Source organism: Entelurus aequoreus, linkage group LG01 (assembly GCF_033978785.1).
Source record: "Entelurus aequoreus isolate RoL-2023_Sb linkage group LG01, RoL_Eaeq_v1.1, whole genome shotgun sequence".
NCBI lineage: Eukaryota > Metazoa > Chordata > Actinopteri > Syngnathiformes > Syngnathidae > Entelurus > Entelurus aequoreus.
In genome coordinates, this window is record NC_084731.1 from 48823182 (window position 1) to 48843181 (window position 20000).

At 39.5% G+C, this 20000-nt stretch overlaps 1 protein-coding gene across 2 annotated transcripts in view; it reads left to right on the forward strand.

Annotated features, from left to right (window-relative positions):
- The window catches only part of cse1l (CSE1 chromosome segregation 1-like (yeast)), a 46657-nt gene that overhangs the window by 20522 nt on the left and 6135 nt on the right, over window positions 1-20000 (forward strand). For both annotated transcript variants that reach the window (XM_062054013.1, XM_062054006.1), the window contains 17 exons: window positions 6246-6336; window positions 7603-7710; window positions 7786-7878; window positions 8218-8385; window positions 8469-8598; window positions 8778-8843; window positions 12825-13027; window positions 13097-13181; window positions 13624-13685; window positions 13764-13900; window positions 14011-14114; window positions 14191-14288; window positions 14364-14514; window positions 14592-14800; window positions 19402-19499; window positions 19592-19677; window positions 19768-19849. In XM_062054013.1, coding sequence (XP_061909997.1) covers window positions 6246-6336; window positions 7603-7710; window positions 7786-7878; window positions 8218-8385; window positions 8469-8598; window positions 8778-8843; window positions 12825-13027; window positions 13097-13181; window positions 13624-13685; window positions 13764-13900; window positions 14011-14114; window positions 14191-14288; window positions 14364-14514; window positions 14592-14800; window positions 19402-19499; window positions 19592-19677; window positions 19768-19849 — 1971 coding nt within the window. The remainder of the gene's footprint in view (window positions 1-6245; window positions 6337-7602; window positions 7711-7785; window positions 7879-8217; window positions 8386-8468; window positions 8599-8777; window positions 8844-12824; window positions 13028-13096; window positions 13182-13623; window positions 13686-13763; window positions 13901-14010; window positions 14115-14190; window positions 14289-14363; window positions 14515-14591; window positions 14801-19401; window positions 19500-19591; window positions 19678-19767; window positions 19850-20000) is intronic.

The window sequence follows — 20000 nt, forward strand, 5'->3', positions numbered from 1 at the left end:
TCACAGGTGGAGAAAATCCTCAGTGCTGAGCTCTGTAGAACTTGCACCTGGCTCGCTGACAACAAGCTATCCATACACTTGGGTAAAACAGAATCCATCCTGTTTGGGTCCCACATCAACCTCAAGAAAGTCAATGACTTTACCATAAAAGTGGGTAACATTGTTATCACCAGGAAAGATGAGGTCACCTACCTAGGTTCCATTCTAGAGGCTAACCTTTCCTGTGATAAAATGGCAACCAAGGTAATCAAAAAGGTTAACCAACGAACGAGATTTCTCCACAGAATCTCCTCTCTGGTCAACAAAAGCACCTTGAGGATTCTGGCGAGAACTCTCGTTCAACCCTTTTTCGATTACGCATGCACCTCCTGGTACCCTAGCACCTCCAAAACCCTCAAACCTAAACTCCAAACATCTCAGAACAAGCTAGTCAGGTTACTGATAGACCTCCACCCCAGATCCCACCTCACTCCTACCCACTTCTCTAAAGTGGGCTGGCTCAAGGTGGAGGACAGAGTTAAACAACTAGCACTGAGCCTAGTCTATAAAATCCGCTACACCTCCCTGATACCGAAGTACATGTCAAACTACTTCCTTAACGTAAATGACCGCCATAACCACAACACCAGGGGGAGCTCCACTAACCACGTTAAACCCAGATTCCGAACTAACAAAGGTCTTAACTCATTCTCTTTCTATGCCACATCAATGTGGAATGCGCTCCCAACAGGTATAAAAGAAAGGGCATCTCTATCCTCCTTCAAAACCGCAATAAAAGTTCACCTCCAGGCAGCTACAACCCTAAACTAACACCCTCCCCGGATTGCTAACAATCAAATGTAAACAATCAAATGCAGATACTTTTTCTTATGCCTTCTGATCGATCTCTCTCTCTCTCTCTCTCTCTCTCTCTCTCTCTCTCTCTCTCTCTCTCTCTCTCTCTCTCTCTCTCTCTCTCTCTCTCTCTCTCTCTCTCTCTCTCTCTATGTCCACTACTTGATGTCCATATCCAACCCCCCCCCCCCCCCACCCCACCCCACCCACACACCCCTGATTGTAAATAATGTAAATAATTCATTGTGATTATCTTGTGCGATGACTGTATTATGATGATAGTATATATGATAGTATATATCTGTATCATGAATCAATTTAAGTGGACCCCGACTTAAACAAGTTGAAAAACTTATTCGGGTGTTACCATTTAGTGGTCAATTGTACGGAATATGTACCTCACTGTGCAACCTACTAATACAAGTCTCAATCAAAACCCAATCATGGCACCCACCTGTTCCCAACTTGCCTGTTCACCTGTGGGATGTTCCAAATAAGTGATTGATGAGCATTCCTCAACTTTAACAGTATTTATTGCCACCTTTCCCAACTTCTTTGTCACGTGTTGCTGGCATCAAATTCTAAAGTTAATAATTATTTGCAAAAAAAAAAAAAAGTATCTGTTTGAACATCAAATATGTTGTAGCATATTCAACTGAATATGGGTTGGAAATGATTTGCAAATCATCTAACACAATTTCCCAACTCATATGGAAACGGGGTTTGTACATTAATACACATACATACTTGCATATATATACATATATACACATATATATATATACATACATATATATATATGTATGTATGTATGTATATATATATATATATATATATATATATATATATATATATATGTGTGTGTATATATGTGTATATATATATGTGTGTGTGTATATATGTATATATATATGTGTGTATATATGTATATATATATGCATATATACATATACACATCTATAAACACACACATACCTATATATATATATATATATATATATATATATAACAACAACAAATCCATACACAGGCCGGCGGGACATCGATCAAGTTTCGGCACCCACTGCCCCTGAGAACTAGCCGATCTCCTCCCCCAAGCCCCACAGGTCCGGCAGCGCACCCCCGTCACCCAGGGACAACTCCCAAAAAGCCCGCCCCAGACGACGGCTTGACACCGGGCGCGAAGGGCGGCGCGGCAGGCCCACACCCGACAAGCCAACCAACACAACAATAAACGAGTATGAAGCCGGCAAGTTCGTCAGCCCCGACAACCACCACGCGCGAGCTGCCACCAGTCACAACCTCAGCCACCCCCCTGCACCAGACCCAGCAGCGCCCACACCACAAACAAACGGCAGCAGAAACACAGACAAACTATTTATTGCGGCGACGTAATCACTTCCGTGTGTCCCTACGTTTACGTCAAGTGGTCTGCTGTTTCCTCGCTTCCTTGCACCCCGTTCCTTCGTGAGGATTATGATAAATTTTTTATCTAAATGGGAACATATAAACATCTTAGTAGTCGACATCCTAATAACACATTGGTAAGTGATGTTTTATTATTTTTGTTGGCTCTCAAAGTCTTCAGTGAGTAATAATCAGTGACGAAGGAAAAAAAAAAGCAAACGTGATACGTTTTTACAATTAATGCGCCGCGTATGCATAAAATGATCAGTATACGTAAATATTAAATGTTATTATAATTGTGGTCTTAACTACATTACATACGTATATACTTGTATCATGTGTATAAAACCCTAATGGAGGTGTTGGATGTTTTTTATGGGCTCCATAGGCAGAATTGAACGGCTCCATCCATTGTAAGCGGACTTTTGGTCAAATGTATTTAATATTTAGAATCCATTAATTGTGATCAAAAATTGAATAATTCAATGATCTTGAACATGTTAAGTATCTGTATTGACATCGACATGGCCAATACTGCACCTGTTACTACTTGATTTTGGATTGATACCCAAATTTGTAGTATCGCCCAAAACTAATGTTAAATATCCAAACAGTATAATAAGTGTTTAATACATTTTAAAGAAAGTGTAAATAGAACCATGTTACAACCGAAAGTAACCAGTATTTTAACAGTAAATAGAATTAATTGGTAATAGTTTTGAGAAAATAAGACCTGTCTTGCATCGGGGGTCTCGTCCACAACAACACAAGCAGATGAGATGTCTTGCAGGTGTGTGGCTTGTCCTGGCTAGCATTAGCTTTGTAGTTTCAGTGCTGTACGGTCAGAGAGAATATTGAATAACGTCAATGATAGAAGTGACAAACTTGCCTTTCAAATATTACCCCGTTTGTTGAGAAGAACATACAGCCATGGAAGCACATTTACCGGTAATCTATTTATTAAGCAGAGGTAACACAAACCAGTGAAAGATTCTAAAGAGCTGCTGTCAGGGCTGACAAACTGCCGCTGTGAGCCTGCTAAGCTAACAAAAAACGCTCAAACTCAGATTACTCACGTCACTAGGCAACAGGCACTGCTTTTTAAAAGGCACATGCACACACTGAAACTTACCTAAACTGCATTATGCCAGATATTAGAAGTATATTTTTTAAATAATCAATTTCCCTCGTAATTAATTACATTTATTAAAGAGTAATCCCGTTAGTAATTCAATTACATTTTTGTTAAAGTAACGAGTAACTATAATTAATGACTTTGTAAAGGTAATTTTCAGAACAGCCTGCCACACAGCATCATGAAGCAGTTGGCAAGTTGGTGTTCCTGGTTAACATTTTTGTGTGTATGTCCTATAATAATGTTTACCTATTAAAACACCATTGTTAAAGGTAAATTATTTCCTTGTTGCTGCTGACCTTCAAACATGTCCTCTTAAACCAGATAACTTTATTTCACATTTTGTTCTTGTGTTTTTGTCATCTGAAGAATTGAGTATAGCTAAATGTGTTTTAAAGAAGATTGGAGATAAGGCTTGGCGGTATGGCCTTTTATTAATATCTCAATATTTTTAGGCCATGTCACGATACATGAGATACATCTCGATATTTTGCCTTAGCCTTGAATTAACACTTGATGCATATTATCACACCAGTATGATGATTCTGTGTCTACATTAAAACATTCTTGTTCATACTGCATTAATATATGCTAATTTTAAACTTTCATGCAGAGAGGGAAATCACAACTAAGTCAATTTACCAAAACTGTATTTATTAAACAGTTATTAAGCAGTGGCACAAACATTCATGTAATTTCAAAACAGAAAGTGCAAGATTGTCAGACATTTTAAAACAAGCTATTAGTGCACTTTTGTGCATGATGTCACTAAGATGCCATATCAAAACAACACTTAATTAAAGTGCACTTTGTACAGAACGCCACTACAACAGTTAAAAACAAATAAAGTGCACTTTTGTGCATGATGTCACACAAGATATTTCAATAACTGTCAAATAAAAATTAGCTGCATAATAGGAAATAAAATAGTGTATGTCCTTCACTATGTGGTAGGTTACTGCGGACGTTATCTCCTTCTGTTGTTGACTATTTTTTCATACGGTGTTGATGTGGAAATGGAAGACGCAAGGCTCAATTGGGTCAGTGCTGGTTGCTTGGGCATTTTGTTGGGTGTGGCACTGGCCGAGATGTCTACATGCAGTGTTTCAAGCACTCTTCATTCTCTAGCGGGTGACTTTTCAAATGATGCTACAAATTAGCGGTGCTGCTACTTTTTGTAGCAACGCTTTTGCTGCATACTTTGCATATTACGGTTGTCTGTTCAACATCTTCCCGCTTGAAGCCAAAATTACCGCCAGACGATGGACCCCGTGCTGTTTTTCTTGGGAATTAATTCTTCTTCCTCCATTTGTTACCAGATTCGCATCTTCTCTCTCTCGTATTACCACTCGCACGGCTCCGCTTGCACCACCTGCCACTGCTAACTTTACCTATGCCACTACCTCTCTGCTCCATGAGGGCGTATGACGTTGCACGCGCGACAGTATGCAAGGTGCACTTGTTTTGTCTCTGTGAGAAGGAGAGACAAGAAAGAGTGAGGAAAGCCTGTACTGTAATGTCCGCAGCTAAAAGCAACTGCGTGAGAACGTATACTCGAATACTCACTACATCGCACAGACACCCGCAATATATAGAGTATATTCGATATATCGCTCAGCCCTAATTGGAGATTATATTTGACTTTTCTTATATTATTTTTAAGGCGTTTTCCTTTTCCTTATTTCAAAACACCTCTCACGTTGGGATCTTATTATGCAAAACCTACTTTTCTTACTTGTTGGTACCTGTTTTTGTGTATTTGGGATCCTCATTAGTCCCAAAAATTTTTAATCAAGGCATGGTGGATATATTTTATGTCAACGAATATTTCCAATTATGGGTTAATTTATGGGCCAAACTATATCGGGATATGAGTTTAGATCAGATTAGATTAGAAGACATTTCATATTGCTACAAAAATGTTTCTGTGCTACTAATTTCTTTCATTTAGTAGCACGAGTGCTACTAGTGAAGAAGCTAAGCGTACAGCACTGAGTTTGTTTGCAGACATAGCCCTTGTTTCAAGTGGCTTTTGGACGTTGATTTATTAGGGAAAGGGCTGTTAAGTATTTCGTTAATGAATGAGCAGTCCCGTACACTTGATTTTCCCATTCAAATATTATTTCTCCTCAAGATGACCATGTTTACAATTTTCTTGATATTCCATATTTAACAATAGATTTGTTTTTATTGGCCAATTCCGCAATTCCATAAATGTACTGTTATGTACTGGTTTGTGTACAACAATGTAAAATAACTTGTTTAACACATTATTGTTTGTATACCGTATTTTTCGGAGTACAAATCGCACCGGTGTATAAGTTGCACCGGCCGAAAATGCATAATAAAGAAGGAAAAAAACATATATAATTCGCACTGTAAGTCGCATTTTTGGGGGAAATTTATTTGATAAAACTCAACACCAAGAATAGACATTTGAGAGGCAATTTGGAAATAAATAATAGTGAAAAACAGGCTGAATAAGTGTATGTTATATGAGGCATAAATAACCTACTGAGAACGTTCCTGGTATGTTAACGTAACATATTATGGTAAGAGTCATTCAAATAACTTTAACATATAGAACATGCTATATGTTTACCAAACAATCTGTCACTCCTAATCGCTAAATCCGATGAAATCTTATACGTCTAGTCTCTTACGTGAATGAGCTAAATAATATTATTTGATATTTTACGGTAATGTGTTAATTTCACGCATAAGTCGCTCCTGAGTATAAGTTGCACCCGCGGCCAAACTATGAAAAAAACTGCGACTTATAGTCCGAAAAATACGGTATGTGGAATTTTTCTTTTCTTTTGTTTTCATGCTATACTCAACTTGTCTTTTTTGTCTTCGACCACTGCAGGTATCGACATGAATTTAAGTCAAATGAGCTTTGGTTGGAGATCAAACTCGTTCTGGAAACATTTGCTTTACCTCTGACAGAGTTGTTCAAGGTTTGTCATGATGAGATCATAATCTTCCCCATTTCTTGGAATATCCAAAAGGCGAACACAACTCCCGACTTTAAAATGTGTGCGTTATTTCAAGATCGTAAAAATGTCTTAGACATTCATAAAGGCAGGAGTTGTACTGATTTTTGCTTCTTCAGGATTTCCAGGTAATTGGAAAGGTGGCCGACTGGGCGTCTACGTTATTGTTTCATTCCTGGCAAACCATACGCATTTGTTTCATTCTTAGCAAATTGTGCACATTTATGGTGCAATTGATATGTATAACCCGTTTGTCAATGTAACCGAAACTAGCCCTTGCTTTGCATATTAACTTTCGACGTGGGGCGAGAATGGAGGATAATGGAGGATTTTAAGATTAGAGTCATGCCTTGCTTATCGCTGTTAATTTGTTCCCTAAATCAGTGGTCCCCAACCACCGGGCCACGGCCCGGTACCAGTCCGCGGCCCGGCAACGGTCCGTGGATCGATTTGTACCGGGCCGCACAAGAAATCATTTTTATTTTTATTTTTTATTAAATCAACATAAAAAACACAAGATACACTTACAATTAGTGCACCAACCCAAAAAACCTCCCTCCCCCATTTACACTCATTCACACTCATTCGCACAAAAGGGTTGTTTCTTTCTGTTATTAATATTTCTGGTTCCTACATTATATATCAATATAGATCAATACAGTCCGTAAGCACACATGATTGTATTTCTTTATGATAAAAAATAAAATACCATTCAAACCCCCCCCCCCCCCCCATTATTTTTATTCTTATGTTTTGATATGCCTAATATCCGAGCAGGCTTCATCGAGTCATGCTCACAGACTTAAGGCCTGGTGCAGGATCCAGAGTAGTTATCCTCTACAAGAGGGGAGATGCCCAAACAACAGTCGAGTTGCTGTCGATTCAATGCCCTGAGAATACAATGACCTGGATGAATGAGAATATTCAAATCAAATTAAATTGTGTGTGGTTTGTTAGGTATAATCCAGGTTAATAATGCCATGCTTTTACACGAAGCTTACTTTGCACTAAACAGGAAGTTACAGCCTTGCGTGTATGGCAGAATTGACAAATACTTTTTGAAGTAAACAAACCCATTTTTCATAGAAATTATCCGGTGGGTTATCATATTTCATGTCGGTGTCAACTTAATATGCCACTTATGGTGGGCCAAAACTTAACAAGTTGTATACAGAAATGGTCCCGACTTAAGCAAGTTGTGCTGTAGTCACCTTCCTTGTTTGCTTGCAGGCCACCATTGAGTTGTGTCAGACTCATGGCACTGACGTCAATGCCTTGAAGGTCCTCTTCTCTTCGCTCACACTCATCTCCAAACTTTTCTACAGTCTTAACTTTCAGGTATATTGAAATAATTACACAGGCTTTGTTATCACAAATAATGGGCTTCATTGTTTTTTCTGCATTATTTTTTAGGACCTTCCTGAGTTTTTTGAAGATAACATGGAGACCTGGATGACCAATTTTCACGCGCTTCTCACTTTGGATAATAAACTTTTACAAACAGATGTAAGTGTTTTATACTTTTGATGCAAACACTAGCTTTCCCATGCATGAAGATGAAAAAGTGTTGTTTGGGGCAGCGTGGCTCGGTTGGTAGAGCGGCCGTACCAGAAACTTGAGGGTTTCGGATTTGATCCTCGCTTCCGCCATCTTGGTCACTGCCATTGTGTCCTTGGGCAAGACACTTAACCCACCTGCTCCCACTGCCACACACCCTGGTTTAAAATGTAGCTTAAAGATGTAGATAATGGATTTCACTATGTAAAGCGCTTTCAGTCTCTATAGAAAAAGCGCTATACAAGTATAATTTACTTCACTTCACTTCACGTTTGTGTCAACTCTTAGGATGAGGAAGAAGCAGGACTTCTGGAGCTCCTCAAGTCGCAGATCTGTGACAACGCTGCTCTCTATGCTCAGAAGTATGACGAAGAGTTCCAGCCGTATCTTCCTCGTTTTGTCACCGCCATCTGGAACCTCTTAGTTTCTACCGGCCAGGAAGTTAAATACGACTTGGTAGGCCTACTATTGAAGGGAAGATCCTGGTTGGAATTTGAAATTTCCCCTTTTACCTGACAATTTGCTTTGTTTTGTTGCAGCTGGTGAGCAATGCCATTCAGTTTTTGGCATCGGTCTGCGAAAGGCCACACTACAAAAATCTATTTGAGGATCAAAATACATTAACTAGCATTTGTGAAAAGGTCATTGTGCCCAATATGGAGTTTAGAAGTAAGCGATTACTTTTTTTTTTCTTTATGAAAAATTTCAAAAATATATATTTTAAGTTTTTTATTTAATTATTATTTAATGTTGCCTGTATTTGTGGCCTTCTTTTGAAGTGACTGATGCTTAAATGCAAATGTTCTCTTTTGTAACTTTGACCAGCTTTTGTGTTTTTACCCTATTAGGTGCTGATGAGGAGGCCTTTGAGGACAATTCTGAAGAATACATTCGGCGGGACCTTGAAGGCTCCGGTAGGCATTCATTTTTGCAATATGTGGTCAAATTGGACTGCATGATTCTGGGGGAAATGTGAACAAGGTTGCAATTATCTGGCACAATTTTTGTCACATGGTTGCTCACACATGGCCATAAATGCATTACACTTCTTACTGTTATTATATTTTTATTATTAGACACTTCATTGTTTGGCCCTATTATGCAAAACTAACTTTTCTTATTTGTTGGCATCTGTTTTGGTGTATTTGGGATCCCAATAAGTCCTGAAAATGTGAAATAAAATCATGGAGGCGTGGTGGACACAATTTATAAAACAATCTTGCTTTTTTCGAAACTTGCTCCAAATGAGCTTTTTGCCTTCGGTATGTCAGCGGATAATTCTATATATGGTAGAGGAATACCGTTAGTTTTGCGGGAGTCTGCCATTTTAACCAGTTGAAGTCCGACATTGCAGTCAATAAGTTCCTTCTTTTTCTCAATCAAATTTCCTTTGTATAGCCCTTAATCACGAGTGACTTGAAGGGCTTCACAAACCCACTGCCACATTCCCTGATATAAACCCACATCCGGGCAAGGGGAAAAAAAAAAACCCAGGTGGGGAAACAGAAGAAACCTTGAGAAGGGATTGCAGATGTCGGGACCCTACAATGGATGTCAAGTGGGTACAGTTGTTGAATTGTTAAATTAATTAGTTGTTAAATTTATAGAAAAAGTGGGAGTCCGACTGAAACCAGCAAATAGTCATGGGGAGAGTGTCAACAAAGGGTTGGAGTTGGGGGTTAAATCACCAAAATGATTCCCGGGCGCCGCTGCTGCCCACTGCTCCCCAAGGGGATGGGTCAAATGCAGAGGACAAATTTCACCACATCTAGTGTGTGTGTGACAATCATTGGTACTTTAATCTTAATCTTAATCTTTTTCCCACCTCAGCCAGTCAGCTACGCAGAGATGTCTACAGCTGTGCATAGAAGTGTGGTCCTTCTCGGGTCTCAATTAGCATCAGCTAGCATCTCTTCCAGAATGGTACCTCTCCAGAGATTAACCATTGCCACCTGGTATCCTCTCCAAGCAGCAAAAGGGGGACAGAGCAGAAAAGCGGCAGATCAACTAGTTCAAAAATGGGTCTATTAAAGGCTAGAGTGTATAAATGAGTTTTAAGGCGGGACTTGAATGTTTGTACTGAGGTAGCATCTAACTTGCTGGTAGGGCATTCCCCGGCTCGAATAGAAGACGTTCTAGAGCCTGCAGACTATTTGGGCTCTGGGAATCACTAACAAGTCGGTGTTCTTGAAACGTAGATGGAATGTAAGGTACTATAGAATCAGCAAGAAGGTGCTAAACCGTTCAGTATTTTGTACGTAAGTAATACAACCTTTGAGTCGCATATTATGTGCACCGGGAACCAGAAAAGCTAAACCAGCATAGCATAAACTTTCTTGTTTTAGCCAAAAGACTAGCAGACTCATTTTGTAACAACTGCAATAATTTAATGCTGGACATGGGGAGACCCAAAATAATATGCTCCAGTAATCAAGACGAGACGTACAAAACACATGTATAATTATCTGTGTCACTGGTGGATAAAATGTGACGAATTTTAGCGATATTATACCATATTGCTTCCTGTTTGTTAAATAGCTTCTTACCCAGTTCAAGACCAACACTCTGATTCCATACCGTTCTTATGGCTTGAAAATAATGTTGTTTTTTTTTATTGAAAACAAATTACCGGTAATGTAATATAATATAGTGTAGCCTCCAGAAGAAATTACACTAAGTCTGACACTATTTTTAACATTTATTACCAATCTTACAAAAACAAACAACACAATTCCAACAGGTTTTACCTCCTGTACAAGTGAGTCCGCGCTTCCCCCGACACATAACACTTTCTTATTCTCCGCCAATCACCTTTCAGGCACGAATGGTGTGTTTGTAAACATGGGTAAAACTGACATCAAATTCAAACATAAAATATTAACATTAGCTGGTCATTACAGTATGAATTGATATACAGTTGCAAGAAAAAATATGTGAACCCTTTGGGATTACTTGGATTTCTGCATAAATTGGTCATAACATGTGTTTTGAGCTTCATCAAAGCCACAACAATAGACAAACACAGTCTGCTTAAACTAATACTGCACAACAAATTACAGCTTTTCATCTTTTTATTGAACACATCATGTAAACATTCACAATGCAGGGTGGAAAAAGTATGTGAACCCCTAGGCTAATGACTTCTCCAAGAGCTGATTTCTAGCCAGGGTCAGACAACATGGAGTCTAATCAATGTGACGAGATCATATGTGTTGGTTAAAGCTGCCCTGCCCTATAAAAAACACACACCTGTGATAAGTGTGCTGTTCTCAAAAAGCATGATGTGAACCATGCCTCGCACAAAAGAGCTCACAGAAGATCTACGATCAAGAATTGTTAACTTGCATAAAGCTGGGTGTCAAAGAGAGTGTCAATTCCTTTGTTTGGTCACAGGCTGAGGCCCAATCCTGCCGACTGCTTAAAGACCTTGCAAATGCCAGCAAATGTTGTGGATTGAAAATGAATATGAAGAAAACAAAAGTTATGGCAAATTCCATGGTACCTCATGGACCTGTGACTGTTAATGGAAATGAAATTGATGAAGTTAATGAATATATCTATCTGGGGCAGAGATTTAGCCTGAAAGAAAAGAGTCAAGAACAGGAGATAGGGAGGAGAATCAGACTGGGCTGGTGCCAATATGGAAAACTGAGCAACATCATGAGAGGAGAAATACCGTTAAGCCTAAAAAGAAAGGTCTTTATTCAATGCGTGTTACCAACCATGACATATGGAGCTGAAACCTGGGCATTGTCAAATAAAATGGAAAAGAAAATAGCAGCAGCACAACACAACATGGAAAGAAATATGCTCGGAATCACATATAAAGACAGAAAAACAAATGAATGGGTGAGAAAACAAACGCAAGTCCAAGACATTATGAGAACTATCAAATTCAGTAAGTGGAAGTGGGCTGGACATATCAGTAGAACAGATAATAGATGGACTTCCCTAATGACATCATGGAGACCCATGGATGGGAGCAGAAATAGAGGAAGACCAAGAGTGAGATGGCGAGATGAGATAGACAAATATTGGGGAACAGTGCAGTGGCAGGGAGCAGCTAGAGATCGTTCACTATGGCAGAAACATGCTGAGGCTTTCGTCCAGCAGTGGACTGACAATGGCTGATGATGATGATAAAGCTGGAAAGGGTTACAAAAGTATCTCTGAAAGCCTTGATGTCCATGTGTCCACGGTAAGACAGACTGTCTACAAATGGAGAAAGTTCAGCACTGTTGCTACTCTCCCTAGGCGTGGTCGACCTGTAAAGATGACTGTGAGAGCACAGTGCAAAATGCTCAATGAGGTGAAAGTGTGTCAGCTAAAGACTTACAGAAATCTCTGGAACATGCTGACATTATTGTTGACAAATCTGCAATACGTAAAATATTGAACAAGAATTTAGTTCATGGGAGGACACCACAAAGGAAGCCACTGCTGTCTAAAAAACATTGCTGCACGTTTGAAATTTGCAAAAGAGCACCTGGATGTTCCACAGCAGTACTGGCAATATATTCTGTGGACAGATGAAACCAAAATTGAGTCGTTTGGAAGGAACATACAACGCTATGTGTGGAGGAAAAAAGGCACAGCACACCAACATCAAAACCTCAACCCAACTCGGTTTGGACCCCCTCCCCAATTGTCCAGTCATGGTATTAAAACTTGAAAATGATCTGTCTGGGGTACACTTATAAATGCCAAAAAAATCATATTTATCTGCGATTGATCATGATTAATTTTTAGTTAACTATAAAGAAACTGAGTTTAATTGAGTTTAAATATTTTAATCGTTTGACAGCCCTGATAAATACATCTGCATCCAAGTAGTTTGATTTTAAAATACGATAGAGCATTGTGCCAATTCTAACCCTGCTCTCATCTTTCCTCAGATATCGACACTCGTCGCAGGGCGGCATGTGACTTGGTACGAGGTCTTTGTAAGTTCTTTGAAGGTCCAGTTACAGCAATCTTCTCCGGATATGTCAACTCCATGCTGGCGGAGTACGCAAAGAACCCTGGACTGAACTGGAAGCACAAAGATGCCGCCATCTATTTAGTCACCTCGCTGGCATCTAAAGCACAGACACAGAAGGTATTTTGGGTGTTTTTTGGATGGGAATTATTGAATTTATGCATTTGTAACTGGCTCTGTTTTTATTAGCATGGAATAACTCAAGCCAATGAGCTGGTGAATTTGACTGAGTTCTTTGTGAATCACATCCTTCCAGACCTAAAATCCTCTAACGGTAAGTTAAACACCACAATGAACTGTCTGCAAATACGGAAACTATTGGAACATACTGTGTGATGTGCACATTTATTGTTAATGCGGCTGTATACGAAATAGTCAAACTACATCTTTCTATAGTTCTCAATAAAACCTAAGCGCTAAATTAGGAATGAAAAATGTGAAAAAACAGAATACATTTAGACTTAGTGTCTTTTATCAGTAGTAATAAATAGACAATAAATCATTGTTCGGTGAGAATATGCTGAAAAAATATTTTGTTTGTTTTGTTTAAGGCCTAAAAGTTTAGTAGTATTGATCTTTAATCTATTATAGTATAGTAATGATGTATTACTGCAAATTGTATATTACTTTGACCATTTTCAAAAAATTACTAAATGTGAACAGTCTTAAACGTGTACTGTATATCAATGAATAGACATTTTGGATTGTCATTGCAGTTAATGAATTCCCAGTGCTGAAAGCAGATGCCATCAAGTATGTGATGATCTTTAGAAGCCAGGTATGCTTAACGCTTGCTTTCTTCATAGCTGACAAAAAGTTGGATGAATATCTCAATGAAAACTTGCCTCCTTTTCAGCTTCCTAAGGAGCAACTGCTACAGGCTGTTCCTTTACTGATAACACACTTGCAGGCAGAGAGCGCTGTGGAACACACATATGCTGCTTATGCCTTGGAGAGGCTGTTTACCATGAGAGGCCCAAACAACACAACACTGTGAGAAAAATATCATTAAGTCTTATGTAGCTCAACTAATGTCATCTTTAATGTATGGCTAACATGTGATCAATGTTATAATGTGTTATTATAACTGCTTGTTTCCCCAGCATCACCCCTGTAGAGATGGCACCTTTTACTGACCCACTGCTCGACAATCTGTTCAAGGCAATGGCACATCCTGGTTCATCAGAAAATGAATACATTATGAAAGGTTTGCTAGATTTTTCCCCTCTAAAATACATAAACCAGTTATTTAACATTGCCTTTGCCTTTTTATTTTTTTTAAGCCATCATGCGTAGCTGTTCGCTGCTCCAGGAAGCCATTGTTCCCTATATTCCCACACTAATTGATCAGCTCACTCAGAAGCTCCTTTTAGTTAGCAAGGTAACGCACATTTACCTGCTGTTTTCTCTAAAGGAATGTGGAATACACTAAAGTCATCTTGTGTGTTATGTTTAGAACCCGAGCAAGCCCCACTTTAACCACTACCTGTTTGAGTCCTTGTGCCTGTCTGTCCGCATCACCTGCAAATCTAACCCCACCACCGTCGGCAGCTTCGAGGAAGCCCTCTTCCCGGTTTTCACAGAGATCCTCCAGAACGATGTCCAGGGTCAGTTTCTTCCACCAGTGACATGTTTTCAAATTGAAGCCCCACCTGTTTATCTTCACGCTTGTTCTGTTTTGCAGAGTTTCTCCCATACGCTTTCCAGGTGATGTCTCTTCTTCTGGAGATCCACTCCAACTCCATTCCCTCTTCCTACATGGCTTTATTCCCACACCTGCTGCAGCCTGTGCTGTGGGAGCGCACAGGGAACATCCCCCCTTTGGTGCGCTTGCTTCAGGCATACCTGGAGAAGGGAGGAGCCACTATCGCCACATCTGCTGCTGATAAAATAGTAAGTTATGGCAATTTTTGCATGCTCTTTAAGTCTGTTTCTGTGTGTATGTAGATGCCTGTTTTTAACATGAGATATATTCTGAGACTACCTGTTAATTGTGAACAAACGCAAGTAATTGGGATGCCTTGGAGAAGTTTAATAAATCGCCTAATAAATCCTGGATTATGCTGCTGCTCCCCCTTTCTTCCTCCTAACTGTCCCGCTAGCTTAATGTTGATATTCTCTGATTTCTGATTAACATTTGCAATAAAGGTAATCCCCACTATCTATACCACTCGGGGATGGGGGGGATCTCTATCATCATCAAAAGATGATCGATTGAACAGATTGGAAGCCACAGTGTAGCCTTTAGCCCGATCTTTAGGGTAGTGCAACAACCCCCTATTTTGTGTCTGTCTCTCTCTAATGCGGCTAGTGGTGGTAGATGTTCTTTCAATGTTGATTATGTGCGTCGACATAATCAACACTTCTTGCCTGTTGTACAAACCCTGTTTCCATATGAGTTGGGAAATTGTGTTAGATGTAAATATTATCGGAATACAATGATTTGCAAATCCTTTTCAACTCATATTCAATTGAATGCACTACAAAGACAAGATATTTGATGTTCAAACTCATAAACTTTATTTTTTTTTTGCAAATAATAATTAACTTAGAATTTCATGGCTGAAACACGTGCCAAAGTAGTTGGGAAAGGGCATGTTCACCACTGTGTTACATGGCCTTTCCTTTTAACAACACTCAATAAACGTTTGGGAACTGAGGAGACACATTTTTTAAGCTTCTCAGGTGGAATTCTTTCCCATTCTTGCTTGATGTACAGCTTAAGTTGTTCAACAGTCCGGGGGTCTCCGTTGTGGTATTTTAGGCTTCATAATGCGCCACACATTTTCAATGGGAGACAGGTTTGGACTACAGGCAGGCCAGTCTAGTACCCGCACTCTTTTACTATGAAGCCACATTGATGTAACACGTGGCTTGGCATTGTCTTGCTGAAATAAGCAGGGGAGTCCATGTTAACGTTGCATGGATGGTAACATATGTTGCTCCAAAACCTGTATGTACCTTTCAGCATTAATGGTGCCTTCACAGATGTGTAAGTTACCCATGTCTTGGGCACTAATACACCCCCATACCATCTCAGATGCTGGCTTTTCAACTTTGCGCCTATAACAATCCGGATGGTTCTTTTCCTCTTTGGTCCGGAAGACACGACGTCCACAGTTTCCAAAAACAATTTGAGATGTGGACTCGTCAGACCACAGAACACTTTTCCACTTTGCATCAGTCCATCTTAGATGAGCTCAGGCCCAGCAAAGCCGATGGCGTTTCTGGGTGTTGTTGATAAACGGTTTTCGCCTTGCATAGGAGAGTTTTAACTTGCACTTACAGATGTAGCGACCAACTGTAGTTACTGACAGTGGGTTTCTGAATTGTTCCTGAGCCCATGTGATGATATCCTTTACACACTGATGTCGCTTGTTGATGCAGTACAGCCTGAGGGATCGAAGGTCACAGGCTTAGCTGCTTACATGCAGTGATTTCTCCAGATTCTCTGAACACTTTGATGATATTACGGACCGTAGATGGTGAAATCCCTAAATTCCTTGCAATAGCTGGTTGAGAAAAGTTTTTCTTAAACTGTTCAACGATTTTCTCACACATTTGTTGACAAAGTGGTGACCCTCGCCCCATCCTTGTCTGTGAATGACTGAGCATTTCATGGAATCTACTTTTATACCCAATCATGGCACCCACCTGTACCCAATTTGCCTGTTCACCTGTGGGATGTTCCAAATAAGTGTTTGATGAGCATTCCTCAACTTTATCAGTATTTATTGCCACCTTTCCCAACTTCTTTGTCACGTGTTGCTGGCATCAAATTCTAAAGTTAATGATTATTTGCAAAAAAAAAAAGTTTATCAGTTTGAACATCAAATATGTTGTCTTTGTAGCATATTCAACTGAATATGGGTTGAAAAGGATTTGCAAATATTTACATCTAACACAATTTCCCAACTCATATGGAAATGGGTTTGTAATTCCAGTAAAGACTTCTAATCATATACTAACTTTAGTTCACTTTGCTCAAAGATTTGAGGCAGGATGGTAACCATTATCTAGGGCTGCTCAGTGCTGCGTCTACATAATTCACACTGCTTGCCTATTACAATTCCAGTGACAATTTTTAAGCATGTATTAACTTTAGTTCACCTTGCTGGAAGTTTTGAGGCAGGATTATAACGATTAGCTAGGGCTGGAACAATTAATTCGATTAGAAAAAAGCCTTTGCGCAATACTTCTATACCTTTGGCAGCAATTACAGCCTCAAGTCTTTATGAATACGACACCACAAGCTTGGCACACATATCTGTGGGCCATTTCGCCCGTTCCACTTTGCCCATAACTCTTTGCAGCATCTCTCAAGCTCCATCAGATTGAATGGGAAGTGTTGGTTTTCATCCAGGATATCTCTGTACATTGCTGCATTCATCATAGTCTAGTCAGGAGGTGACCAATAACCCAATGGTCACTCTGTCCGAGCTACAGCATTCCTCTGTGGAGAGAGGGGAACCTTCCAGAATGACAACCATCTCTGCAGCAAACCACCAATCAGGCCTGTATGTTAGAGTGGCCAGACAGAAGCCGTTTCTTACTAAAAGGTTTGCTAGAATGCACCTGAAAGACTCACAGACCATGAGAAACAAAATTCTCTGGTCTGATGAGACAACGATTGAACTCTTTGCTGTGAATGCCAGGTATCATGTTTGGAGGTAAACCAGGCAGCGCTCATCACCAGGCCAAGACCATCCCTAAAGTGAAGCATGGTGGTGGCAGCATCATGCTGTGGAAATGTTTTTCAGCGGCAAGAACTGGGAGACTAGTCAAGATGGAGGGAGAGATGAATGGAGCAATGTTACATAGGCATCCTGGGTGAAAACCAGTGCTTCTCATTCAACCTGATGGAGCTTGAGAGATGCTGCAAAGAGGAATGAGCAAAACTGCCCAAAGATATGTGTGCCAAGCTTTTGGCATCATATTCAAAATACTTTAGGCTGTAATTGCTGCCTAAAGTGCATCAACAAATTGAGTAAATGCTGTGAATACTTGTGTACATGTGATTTTTTTGTTGACTATTTTTATTAGATTTGCAAAATTTATAAAAAGTACAACTTTTCACATTGTCATCTTAGGGTATTTTATGTATAATTTTGAGGACAAAAATGTAATTATTCAATTTTGGAGTGAGGCTGTAACAAAACAAAATGTGGAAAAGTAAAGTACTGTGAATACTTACCAGGGGCCGTACTTATCAAGCTTCTTAGAGTGCCATTTTACACTTAAGTCCTGAGAATTTGCGAAATTTAGTCCTACTCTCAAACTTAAGAATAAAAGCTTTTTATCAACGTTCTTAAGTCTAAGAATCACTCCTACTCTCCACGATATTTAAGAGACCTTCAGAGGCGTCTTAAGTGGTTAGGAGTTGCTAGCAGGGGATGGCACTAAGGCGAGAGAGACGTGCGCGAACATTCAGGGAGCGGAACGATGTTCTGGATTTGTTTGATGACGAGCAGCTGATCAAACGGTATCGTTTAGACAGAGCGGATATTATTTTTGTCACAGATTTAATACTTTTCGATTCCTTGTTGATTTCTGCATGTGGCTGCAGTGGGCTAGTATATATAGAGCCACCCACACCAGTTTCAAATTAGTTGCCTAATTAATGAATTGGAAAGAAAATGTTATGACAGTAGCGTATGTGTGTGGCCGTGAGGTGAGTGACGTCAGTGAGTGTGTGGGCGATAGAAGAGGGAGTGGTGGCGTGAGTGCCGGCGGGGACTAGTTTGTTTTGTATTATTTTGTAGTTTATTGTCAAAATATACACTCCCATTGTCCACTTAAATATTTCCAAGATATTTCTTTATTCTTAGACAACGGATTCCCTTCCGTGATTGGTCATTTCTATGGACACAGAAATGACGTCACCTAAAATTCCGTTTACGGCACATAGTAATGTCGTAATTCAGCTCTGAGTGTGACACTTAAGATTCGGTCCTACACTTCGCTGAAAGTGTGAGTAAGACGCTTGATAACTAACTTTTAAGTGCAGCTTTCAGCAAAGAATTTATTTACTCTTAAGTCAACTCTTAGCAGACTTCTTAGGAGTAATTCTAAGAAGCTTGATAAGTACGGCCCCAGATGTACTGTATTAGCCCTGTAAACAAGCTACTTGAGCTCACTTATATTAAATTCGATAACAAGAGGAGCTGCATGTTTTGAGTTAATGAGGGTTCAAATCCAGTAACGCAGGTTTTTTTTTTTTATTGACGTACCGATGATTTGAAAATGAAAATCTTTATTTTTACTTATTTTCCTGGTAAAGTTTCAATATTTTAAAATGCAAATGTTGACAGGTATGGTATATTGCAATAAAGTTACAGCCTTCAATACTTTAAAAACATCTTAACAATTGTTAGTTTTGATAAATAGTACATTCAGTCTCCTAAGTACTTGAGTTCAGATAATGTTGTGACAAGTCCGCGTATATTCATAAATTTACTCTCACCGATTACATTGAATGCATCTTTCCTTCTCAGCCTGGATTGCTGGGTGTTTTCCAAAAGCTTATAGCCTCCAAGGCTAACGACCACCAAGGATTTTACCTGCTCAACAGCATCATCGAGCACATTCCCCCGTAAGTCACTTTTCTTCTCAGTACCTATGAATGTAGCAAGGTGACAGTGACTGACCTAAGTTATGACGCTCTTCCTCCTATGTTTTTGCCAGAGAATCCCTCATTCAGTACAGAAAGCAGATCTTCATTTTGCTCTTCCAGAGGCTTCAAAGCTCTAAAACCACTAAGTTCATCAAGAGTGAGTGAAGTCCTAATCACAATAATAGTTTCAGTTTGTTGTCACCTTGCATAATGGATTATAAATGTTTTCCTTTTGTGCTATGTACAGGTTTCTTGGTATATGTCAACCTGTATTGTGTCAAGTACGGAGCTATTGCGCTCCAGGAGATTTTTGACAGCATCCAGCCTAAGTAAGTCACTAATGACACCACTTTTGACAGTGAATTTAGGCCATGGTTAGAACATGACAGCTTATGTTATTCACTTATATCATGGAAAAAGCAATCTTCTCCAAACAGGGGACAAATTGTCAACCATGATGTCCTCAGGACGCTTTGTAAG